Source organism: Chinchilla lanigera, unplaced genomic scaffold (genome assembly GCF_000276665.1).
Source record: "Chinchilla lanigera isolate Chin_1 unplaced genomic scaffold, ChiLan1.0 scaffold00026, whole genome shotgun sequence".
Taxonomy (NCBI): Eukaryota; Metazoa; Chordata; class Mammalia; order Rodentia; family Chinchillidae; genus Chinchilla; species Chinchilla lanigera.
In genome coordinates this window covers 9,527,301-9,539,665 of record NW_004955427.1, presented here as the reverse complement: position 1 = coordinate 9,539,665, position 12,365 = coordinate 9,527,301, and the positions used below count along the sequence as shown (strand labels likewise).

Below are 12,365 nucleotides of genomic sequence, written 5' to 3'. Positions count from 1 at the left end.
TGTTTGTAACTCTGTATTGTCTGTATTGTGCTTGTGATATGTTGTAAAATGTTGTATGTCTGTTAATGTTTCCCTCCTTTTATCCTTAAAATAAAATAAAAAAAAAAAAAAGATGAAATTACAGTGAGGTTTGGAGTTGAAAATACTTAAAGAACAAAATACTAGAGAAATATAAAACAAATGTTCAGTGCAGTGACAATTATTAAATTGGGATGATAGGCATATATACTATTATACACATACTATTCTCTTTAATTTTGCATGTATCTGAAAATTCTCATTTAAAAAAAAAGCTTTCTGGCTGGTTTGATCATCTTCCAAATTTGGATGTATAACGTAAGCAAAATGATCAAAACTACAAATGACACTTTCAGTATTATATGGCATGTAGATACAGTCTGATGGGAGAAAAATGACTGCTCCAATGATTCAACCTTTTGTCAAAAGAAGTGAAAACACATTTTGATTGATGAACTATTTTATCCATGATCTACCACAAATGACAGCTTTAAAGTTAAAAAGTACATTCTTGCTGTCATTTTAATTCATGTACTTGGAATTCTCTAAAGTCACTAACACTCAGTTACTGACTTCCAGTGGGAATGATACCGCCCCTAGACTGCCTCCTGTTTTCGTTGTTTAATATACTGTCATCAGTCATGGCTGGACAATATACCTTACAGTGCTCTTTTGATGTTAAATCATTTCTATTTCACTGTCAAGAACTGAGATTTTTAAAAATCTGAACTCTTTTGTAAAAGGAGTTACTGGGAAATAACAGTGAATCATGCTTGAGAGTTAAGTTTCTATCTAGATTTGGCCAACATAACATTGGGTAGAAAAGAACTCAACTTAATCCTTCAAGGGAAGCACTGAGCATTAGATAACTTGAATATCTGCATAGAAAAAAATGGTAAGAGACTATTCTTTCAAAAGAAATAATTTAACTTTTTGCAATGTTCTAAAATTGCAGCAACTTATTAAGACAAAGAACTACCTTTTCTTAGTGAGAACACTTCCCAAAAGAAGACTATATTATTGAAAAGCATACTTTAAAAATACTAAAAAAAACCTTAACAATTAAACTAATACTTACACCTTTTCTTCTTTTGAGTCCTTACTCTGAAAAATAGCACCAAGAATATGTTAATTATGTTAACTATATCAACACAGCATAGTGGTATGTCTGTATTTTTAGGTCAGTTTCTAAAACATTTTTATCACAACCAAAAAAGAAATATCTTTCATATCATAATATTATACATCTATTTACTTAAATATCTTTAATTACGAGCAGAAAGCTGAAATAAGAATTCCACGAGATACCCATATTGCACGTGATGAACTGAGGCTGTAGTATTTTTTATTCCCACTTATTGTACTTCCTTTTTTGAATGGCATTTGTGACCTACTAAATTGATTTTATAATCTACTACTGAGTCATGACATGTAACTTGAAAATCACTGATTCAGATAATAAAGGTGGATATTGGGTTAAGTTTGTACCTACTGGTAAGCCTTGGGACAGAGTATGTATAATTCCTACTTAGTCCTACACTAACTAGAAAAATCTGTAGAAACTCCAATGTAAATAAAAATTGGACTAATAAATTAAGACCTTTACATTTTGAAAAGAAGTGTCACAATCATAATTGGAAGGAAATCTTTAAAATCCCTAAATTTTATGCTCATTAAAGTAAAACTACAGAAGCAATATACAAAGTAAAGATAATATCAATGACAAAACGTATTAAATTAATAACATATTAATTTTTACCATCTCTTGGCTACAAGAAACTTCAGGGTTTCCTCCACAGTAAGAAATTGCTACAAATACAAATTTATGTTTCTTTTCTTAGCAGTAAGATTTTTATGTTTCAGGTCACTGACATGTTCAATGCTCAGGACTAATTTGATTTGATGACTTAGAATCACCAACTCCTACACTGGTTCCAGTGTACTTGAATACCTGACTTGAAAAGAACTTTGGGTACTTATAATGAACATATCTCATAGACATGATTATTTCTCAAACTCCACATTAGCTCTTCCCATGATAACTTTATGCCAATCCATAGCAACCTCTCTTAAAAGCATCTCTGTGACTTCTCCCTTGTTGAGATGGCACCCAGACGGAAGAGCTGGATTTGTTTCCCATTTTGTTTCTTTCTTTCTTTTTTCCCTAGGGATTCATTGCAAGAGCCTTCTATTCTTTTGCCCACTTTAATTCTGGGTGGGAGACAGAAGGATCTAATTAACTCCAAATAGGTTACTTATAATTTGGACATATTAGAAGCTAAATAAATACTAAATACCTCACTGAAGAAAGGGAATATATAGAGTAGATATATAGTCTCTCTATATATATGATTTAAAAGCTATCTATACTATCCCTTCTATTCGCTATATAAATTTTACTTTTTCTTCATATTCTTCCAGATTCCCTGATAGGTATTTTTAGGATTACTGTTAGGTATATATATTACAAAAAATAATTAACGAGAACACAATGGAAAAAATCGTAGAATGTTCAAAAAACAAAAAGGTCTTAGATATTATAATATTAGTAGGTATAGATTTTTGAGTGTTGTTTACACTGATTTTTAGTTGTATTGTTTTCTGTTAAATGTCAATTTGACAGTTCCATTTAATGAAGATTAAGAATTTGGGCATTACCTTATTTTAATCTTTTGGAGGTAAGGAAGAGACACAGTATATGTCTTTAGAACTTAGCTTTGTAATTTGAGAGCCATGAATTTACTTGGCAAACTGAATGCAGTGTTCAGACCTGGAAATTACTAATATTGCGGCAAAAATAAAACAAATCACTAATTCTAATAAACTACATTATATTTTTATTGGGTAAGAACTATTTAAAAAATCATGTCTTTAAATATAAAATGCAATTTTCAAATAAATTTTGAGTGAAATAAGTGATAATAAATGATGGTTAGGAAAAATGATGATATTGATTTTACCAGATTAGAGAATAAATTATCTTTATTTTGTTTTGATCTCAGTAAGTATTTTGAAAATTTGATTTTATCATTTCATTAAGGCTTAAAATTTGTATGCTCTTCCAAATGACTAATAACATGTTCTCATCAGATTATAGGTGGGCAAACTACAATCACTTAGTTTATAATATAAGAGATATCTAAATTTCATATAATCAATATAATTTGATTTACTTATGAGAGATAACATTTATATATGTTTCAGACTAGAAATTTAACATTTTTTCTACACTTTGTATAGCATAACATTTAGCCACAGGCTTCATTTTAAAAAGTCGTTCATTTTCCCTTGTATTTCTCTGAGCAACCAGGAGACTTTCTGATAAAATTATCCTCTTAAAAATGACTTGTTTGTTTTGCAACTCGCAAATACTGAGGAAGAAGCAATGAAAGAAGCATCTATCTGTACCATTCTTTGGTACAGTAGTGTATTGATGGAAGACCTTCAGACATGAAGAAAATGAAGATTTGTTAAGGTTTTAAAAAATGTTTCTGAACATAGGAGAGATCTGACAAAAAGAAGCTGTTATTAAAACAATGAAAAGCATTTTCAAAATGACAATGGTATGCAAAACTTAATGAAATTTCTAAGTGACTAATTCAGTCCACTTATTTGTATATTCAAATATACAAACTGGGATATAATATAGAAACTATATTATAATATAGAGATCATATTTAAACCACTCAAGATATAATAAAGAGACTATAATCATATATTCAATTAAGCTATTCAATCATTCGTACTTTGTGTCTATCTAGAGAAATTTAAGTTTTAACAATGAGTACATGATTAAACTCAAGTGTTTATAATCAGATATCGTTCCATTATATTTATGTATACTCTTACCTTTTTATTCTTCATTTTTTTCTTTTTCTTTGATTTACTTTTTGCCTAGTAGATAAGAAATAAATTATTTATTAATAAGTAATTCAAGCTTTATAATGGGTTGTTTTGTAAAATGTTTCTTCTAACTACTGATATCTTGTGCCTTATGGAATCATAGATCATATTTCCTTTTAGATTTATGAAAAATTAATTTTTATTTTTATTTTAACCTTGGTTTTCTGCCTTTAAAAAACCAGACATATGAAGGATTAGCAATACTGTCAATAAGTAGGCTAAGGAAAAAGCTGAAGGGTGTTCACTTATAAACATGCACATGAGTACAAAGGAGGAAGAAAGTTTTGAAAGAATGACATTTTCATGTCCAGGAAAGATTAAGCCTAAGAAGAAATGAGTGACTTTACAGTAACTGTTGCCACTTATGTGTAAGAAATGTGGAGATTCCATAGCAAATGATTTACATTCTACCTCTATACAAGCGGCAATGAAATGTCCCAGTTTTCTCTTTCTCACTACTCTATTTTTTATTACATTTTCTTTCTACTACCCTCCCACATCTACTTCCATTAGGATGAAGACATAGTCTCAGAAACTGAGCATAGTGTCTTATTCATAATAAGTGTTCAATATATGTTGGCAAAATAAACGGTTAGGGCAGGAAAGACCATGGAAGAAAACAGTGAAGAAATAACTATTCCAATTCAAATTCTGGGAGAGCTCTGTCATAAGGATTAGTTAAGGTCATCTGAGGTGTTTTAATGCAGTGTATGCAACAACTAAAGGCCTAGAATAAGTTTTTGAAATTCAAATAATAATGAAAGCTTATACTTCTTGAAGATCTTTAACAGATTCTGTTGAAGATTCACTGGGTATGGAGGCTCCATCTTTATTCATTTCTGCTAACTCTATTTCAGAGTTTGACTTCACATTTATATTGTATTCCATAAGGGGTGGACTTAGGTCTTCTTCCTCATTCTGTAACTCTTCTATTTCAATACCTAAGCATTAAAGATAAAACACTCAAAATCTACATGCAAGAAATTTCAGACTCTTATCACAAGTATAAAAATGTTTGCATATATATATATATATATATATATATATATATATACATCTTCCTGATCTTCATGTTTCAGATTTATATCTCAAGATAACACTAGTTACAGAGTTAGTAGGGTCAATGTCAAAACTTCAAAAACTTCATACTATTTAAATTCTGTCTGAGTGCTAGATTGTCTAATATCTAGAGTCTACTTACGAAAGGTAAGTAGACATGTGACATTTATAGATCAGGAAGAGCTCCCTCTCTCTCTCTCTCTCTTTTTCTCTCTCTCTCTCTCTCTCTCTCTTTTTCTCTCTCTCTCTCTCTCTCTATATATATATATATATATATATATATACACATATATATTATTCTTTCCAAGTACTAGATGAAAATGCAATGGTTATTTATCAATGACTAAATAATAAGTAAATATACTAGCTTGGAACCAATTAACATGAACCAAAATACCATGGTTCCCTACTGGTACCTTAAGTAGACTTTGGTATTAGATACTGTAGGACTTAAATTGATTCTAAATACTAAGCTTTTGAGAATTGACATTAACCATGTAACTAGTACTATTTTAGGATATAAATCTGAAACAAAGATCAGGAGAAGCCAAAACAACTTTTTTCTTTTTTTCTTAAGAAAGTCACCAGCTCTCAATTATATAACTTCTTGAACACTATACTTCTTGATAACACCCCAGAGATAATACCCCTGTCTCAAAATATCATCATGGATGGTCCAACAATTAACTCCAAACTCATGGTGTGGTTTCCTTAAGAGTAATTTTAACTATGAAATATAAATTACCATTTAAAAAGCATGTAAGTGGAAATTAAAAAGCAAGATTTGGTGGTATACACCAGTAGTCCCAGCTACTAGGAAGGCTGAGGCAAGAGAATCTTGCAGGCTGGGGAGTTTAAGGCCAGCCTGGGCAACACAGTAAGACCCCATCTCAATCAATCAGTCAATCAATCATTGGCAATTTTTTAAAAATGGCAACTCACACCTAACAAAAAGGTATGGCTACAAAGAACAGACTGTTAGCCAGATAAACCTTTACATGCTAAATAGGACATATGAACAGGTAAAGGAAGCAGGTAGACACTTTCTCCTGCTGGAATAAAAAAGCTAGATCATCAACCATAGGTAAACCTGGGTCATATATGTACTAAATACTATGTTACCCTACTGGTATCTTAAGTAGACTCTACACATTAGACATTCTAGCCCTCAGACAGAATCTAAATAGTACAAAGTCTTTAAGTTTTGAACTGACCCTACTAACTCTGTAACTAGTATTATCTTGAGATATAAATCTGAAACATAAGGATCAGGAAGAGCTAAATGACCCAGGCAAAGTCGGCTCATAGTAGATTCACACCAGTAGTAATCTGACCACATGCCTTTCCAAGCTTTTAACAAACAGGTGTAATTTATCATGTAGTTTATCTGACCAAGTATGAGTCTCAGTCGATATCCCTTAGGATACCATCGATATTCCTTAGGTATACCAAGTTACAAAATGACTCAAGCATTTTGTTTTTAAAGGTACTTACATTGACTGCCTGTTATTGACTGTAGAGCAATTCCTGCAGTATACAAAGAAAAAGTTGAGATGTACAGTTACAAATTCAACCAATGAATGTCTGATTTGGTTTAAGAAAAGCCGTATTTTTAAACAGTACCAATTTATTTTATAAGTAATTATAAACAACAAATTTTGTTCATCAATGCAGTTTAGACAAGGTGCAATCTTTCAATTATAACATAATTTACAGGCTGCTGTGGCTTGTGTCTTGATGTTCTGCCAAAGCCTCATGAAGTCATGGGGAGTGCTTTTCAGAGCTGGCTGGATTTAGAGTGTGTTGTACTGAGATCAAGGGTGTGTGACTACTAAATCAGTCCACTGCTCGGTCTGGCACTCACCCTAAGCCATGTAGCCTAGAGAGAAGACAAAAGGGGCAAAGAGAAGCTGCTATTTATTCTGGCTTGTGAACTGTTGTGCTGCCTTCTGCCTGCCATGAACTGTTTCTCCTCTGTAATGCCCATCTGCCAGGCCCCCCTGCCTTGGAGCCAGCCAACTACAAACTGAAACCTCTACAAACTGTGTGCTAAAATACCTCTCCTCCCTTAACTTTGGGTGTTCGGTAGTTTGTTTCAGCAATGAGAAAAGTAAGTAAGATACAATCCATGATAAAAGAAAGTAGACAAAAGTTTAATAGCTCAAGGCAGGTATGCTGACTCATGCCTATATTCCCAGCACTGGCTGAGGCATGAGAACACCTGGGAAACTTGGAGAGAACCTGTTTCAAAAATTAGGGGCTGGGGATTTAGCTCAGTGGCAAAAGCGCCTGCCTGGCAAGCGCAAGGTCGTGAGTTCGGTTCCTGGTACCGGAGGGGGGGAAAAAAAAAAAAAAAAGGAGCTCAGTGGTACAATACCCCTGGGTTCAATTTCTAGTAATGAAAAAATTTCAATAGTTCATAATAGATAAAACCCAGAGCACAAGCACATTAAACCAAGCAGTGAATTCTTACTTTTTGGTCTGAATTCATCAAGAAATAACAGTCAGTTATGAAGCACATTTCCTTGCCTATTAATATTTATTAGGTATCTATGATATGCTGTGTTAGGTTCTAAAGACTGAACGATAAGAAAACATAATCTCTATGGATATTTAGTGATGTTAATCAAATAATTGGATATATATATATATATATATATATATTGCACTTTTAATAACAGGAAAGAGATAAAAATACTAAGAAAGTCTCTATTATGGACTCAATTATGGACTCAATCAATAAGCTCCCTGGACTATGCAAATAAAAATTGCTTAAAAAGCCCTGAATAAGTGCTCAAATCTTTCTAGAATAACACCTTGTCTTCATAACTTTTTGTCACTTAAACTCATAATAGTGTAAATATATTTTTAGAAATACAGTTAGTAAAAATTTATGAGTCAAGGGTTCTTACCTAACTTTCTCATATCATCAATGTTGGCATCTCTTTGATACTCAAAAAAAGTCTCTCAAAGATTAAGCAAGAAAACAAAAGTAGCCCAGAACCTTGGTAAAAGAATAGAGAATGAGGCAAGACAATTACCTTTGAAGAAAGTCCAGACCAGTTTGATAATGACTAGAAACTTGGGAAAATTGTACTATTTTAAATAGCATCAGTGTAAACTCATGACCAAAAACAGTCACCTAGAATAGCATAAGAGTTTCAGTGATGCTGACAGGCCTTAAACTCTGCTTCCCAAGAGAACTGAAAGCAGTCTTAGTATTCCACAGAAGTCTGGAGTCCTTTACGGATCAATAGACACATCTGGGAATGGCCACTGGTGAACTCAGACATGTCCATGTGTGCGGTCTGGTATGTTATTCACCTACAAACAAACTAGTTGGTAAAGTTTTAAACTAAACATCAACACTAGCAGGGAAAGTAGTGTACACCTGTAATCCCAGCGTTGCAGAAGCGGAGTTGGAAGGACTCTGAGTTCCATCCAGGTCAGCCTGGACTACATACAAGAAGCTGTCTCAAAAAATCTAAGCAACCACACAAGCAACAACAACAAAGCCAAGTTAACACCAAAATTCGGCTAAAAAGAGAAAGAAATACACACCTATTGTATTTATAAAGACATCCTTAAACACACAAAGTACCTGTGTTTCACGGTTTTAGGCATTTACTTTTGGAAAAGTGATAAAATTCTTCTATTTAAAAATCTCTTAACAATTCCTTTGAGAAAATACAAACTTCTCAACAGGATAAAAGAAATCCTCTTGAATGTATTTTATCTGTGAACTCTAGTTTCATCGATGCCAAAATTTTTAGTTCCCTGCACTGTAATATATTTTTGTTTGTATATCTTTGCTCTTGTTTCTTTCTGAAGCATCTTTCTTCATCTTCTCCACTTGGCTAATCTCCATTTCAGCAAGAATTCCTTAAATACTGTGTTTAAAGGTTTCTCAGACCTCTTTAAGCTAGGATTTCCCAAGTACTCCTGAAACATCTCTAGCACTATAATTTCTATTTACCTTCTTGCTAAGTCTATCCTCCCCCAAGAAAGGGAGTTCACTGAATTCCCTGCCAACTACATTGTACACGGAACAGGCACAGAACCGACACTCAATAAAGATGTACTGGCTGAAGTAAAGAATTATTTCGTACCTTGTTGATAGCAGGATAGCATCCTTTGGATGATTTCTGGTACTGGTATGCCTAGGTAGACGGATAGCTGATGGTAATCAAGGGAAATATTCTCAATGGGATTCTCCTTCACTTTGTCAATATCTTCTTGCTTCATCCCAAGACGCAGAAGAATATCTGAAACTTTTTTCCAAATTGAATTGAATTGTAACTCTGTGAGACCATTCATCAAAATTTCACTAAGGAGGATATCCCTGTATTTGCACAGTCTCAAAATGTCTGCAGACTTAGAGAGGTCAGAAGATGGAGGTTCTATATTCCAGCCTTTTCTGGGTGCAGGGAATACATTCAAATGTTTTATGAGAGCTAATAGGAGGCATAAGTCAAACTGTTTGGACTGTGGTAATTCCTTGTTTGGGGGATAAAGCAGATGCCATGATCCACCCAAAGGGTGATTGGTCCAAAGATGGTTGTAGTAGGATTCCAGTACATTCTTGTGGATGAGAAGCTCTTTTTTCAAAAGAGGGGGTGGCATAGCCTCATCAAATATTTGCCGGACAATATCAGTACCAGAAATAATAATTATATGAAGCAGATGATAGAAATAATTATAATCAAGTTTGAAGATAGGCATTTCATCTGAAAATGAATTTTGAGAAGTCAAGATATTCCACATTAATGCTCTTTTTCTATGTGGTCTCTTGCATTACATTCTAAGATCCTGTAGGACAGGAATTATTCCAAAACGACGAAGTACAGTACAGTGCTTTGCCACACCTAATGCTCAATAAGCATGCTCTTTTCTGCTTAGCTGCCAAAATACCTAAACCAAAACAGTATATTCCCAAGCAAAAATACTACAAAGACTATTTTCCATCAGAAGCCTTTCAACCATCCAAGGTTCTGTTCAAGTAGATGAGCTTTGGCAACCAAATGGCATCAAAGTCTAAGCCAAAATTTGTCAAGAATGTAACTGCCAATGTTTTATTATAATTTACTTAAAACAATCACATTTTATCTTAATCAGTACTATCCAACAGAACTTTCTGTGACAAAAATGTTTTATATTTACACTGTCCACTACTCCCTGAATATTGGAAATGTTGCTTGTCTGACTGATGAGCTCTTTGTTGAATTTTATCTCATTTAAATTAATTTCAGCTTAAATGGCTACATATGGCTAATGGCTACCATATGTCAAAAAACATAAAGTGATCTAATGCCTTACTACTCAAGGAGTGGGCTATAGAGCAATGGTCTCAACATACCCTTTGGAACTGTTAGAAATATCAGGCCCCACTCCAGACTCACTGAACTGGCACCTATATGTTAACAAAACAGCCATATGATTCAATATATATTCAGAGTTTGAGATAATAACCTCAAATAACCCTCCTTCCTTACCCCCTCCAATGAATTTAATGATTAAGTATGTATTTCATCAATGAAATGAAATAAGGCATGAAATTAAACTATTTGATGTTTTCCCCAATACCAAAGTACTTCCAGAAGAGGAAAGTAGACTGAGGAGAGCTAGACAATAGTAAGAATATTTTATATGGTAGCATTTGGTATTTGTATGGATATTAAAATGTGTTTATCATAACATGCAATTTTTACTATTTTACCTTGCATGATCTTGCGTTTTAGAGATTTTTCATTGATACTTTTGCTTAACATAATGGATGTACATTGTGGAGGTGAACAAAATTAAAAACCAAATGACTCAAGCTTTGTCTAGTTTACCAAATATAGGCTGGCTGGCATTAGGGATACCCATTCCCCCTAACAAGGACTGTCACCAAACTATTCTTCCATGGGAATGAGGGCCTGTCATGTCTCCAGGCATTTCCTAGCATTTCCTAGCACATGTGTAAGAAGCTGGCACCTAAGTTCAGATCACTTCTTTTCAAGTCTCAAATTTTCATTTCTGGCATAGTAGGCTGCTCAATGCTTGCTCTATTAAAAGGGAATGCAGTGAGGGCAGGGAGACTGAAGGACCCCTCCGCTGGGCAAATCTTACTGTGTAGTCACACCTATGAACCATACCTAAAGTACCTCTCTCCATAGGCTGCTGAAGGAATATGAGATCCACACACACCTGTCTGTAAGATCAAGCCTAGGGCAAGTGTTACTTAATGATGTAAATTTGAGTTTAGTGCACGACAGACATGAGATGATAACATGATTGTTAATGGCCTGGCACCACAAGGAATATAAAACATGTTAACATAATTGTCAACAGGACTCATACACAAATAAAATAATACCTTTTGTATTAAATTTTAAACCGATCTTCGGTCTTATATCAGTATCAGCTATTTTCAGAGACATCAACTTCTTATAACTGCAAATAGGAAAAAAACTTAAGTTACAGTGAACTAATACCAGAAATAAGTCAAGATTTGTGGTACAAACATGGATAAATCAATATTTTCTTCTCATCCTGGAGATAATTCAAAAGCAAAGAAGAAAAATGAAAAAATAAAAATAAAAACACCAACAATGGCAACCCCATACTGTCACTTTCACTGGAATGAATATTTAAGGAGTACTGCTAGATTTCACATAAAGAATCACATGAAAATCTTACTTACAAGATGGCTGTGTGGTCACAGGACAACAACAAAAATAATGATTTGTATTATTTAGAAAAACACAAAACGTAGCAAACCTGGATCTCTTTTACTTCTCCCTTAATGCACATTTTTGGGGCAATAATTACACTTCAGAAAATCCAACTTACTCTATGCCAAATGTTTTTAAAAAATAAAGAAACTGGTATACTAACCATAAAAACAATTGGAAAACAGAAGGAAGAGGTAATGAAATTTATTAAATAGACTAGGACTAGGTAAACCTTACCATTAAATGGATGAAAAGAAAACCTTGTAACTTGGCTTTGAAATCAACTCTCTCATGGAACACACCCACAAAAAAACGTAACTACACTAGTATGGAAGCTTACTGAGGCCAGGAATTTTGGTGGTGGCCGCAGTTATTTGTTATTATTAACTGATCTTATCTCCAACACCACTATTACACTGCCAATCACTCACAGCATTGGAAATAATACAAATTCTAACAATATAAAGTATCGGCTACGTAAAACAAATTTTGCTAGACTGCTGATACAAAGTGTACATTGGTCAAACAACTGCGCAAAAATGTTTGGCAAAATTTAGTAAAGTTAAAAACATGCAATAAATGGATTAACAATTCTAATTCTACGTATACATTCTGAAAAAAGTTCTGTACAAATTATCCTGTGGATATGTGTAACACCGCTCCTTGTAG

At 33.5% G+C, this 12,365-nt stretch overlaps 1 protein-coding gene across 7 annotated transcripts in view; it reads right to left on the bottom strand.

Moving 5' to 3' along the window:
• Dzip3 (DAZ interacting zinc finger protein 3) overlaps positions 1–12,365 on the bottom strand; it is a 90,288-nt gene that overhangs the window by 31,818 nt on the left and 46,105 nt on the right. For 6 of the 7 annotated variants that reach the window (XR_001234381.1, XM_013515123.1, XM_013515125.1 and 3 more), the window contains 6 exons: positions 11,339–11,415; positions 9,090–9,707; positions 6,475–6,507; positions 4,693–4,862; positions 3,868–3,912; positions 1,097–1,122 (listed from right to left, as the gene is read on the bottom strand). Coding sequence is in view for 6 of the 7 variants with exons in the window: in XM_013515123.1 (XP_013370577.1) it covers positions 1,097–1,122; positions 3,868–3,912; positions 4,693–4,862; positions 6,475–6,507; positions 9,090–9,707; positions 11,339–11,415 (969 nt within the window). In the remaining variant the exon portion in view is untranslated. The remainder of the gene's footprint in view (positions 1–1,096; positions 1,123–3,867; positions 3,913–4,692; positions 4,863–6,474; positions 6,508–9,089; positions 9,708–11,338; positions 11,416–12,365) is intronic. The other variant, XM_013515126.1, reaches the window with a different exon arrangement.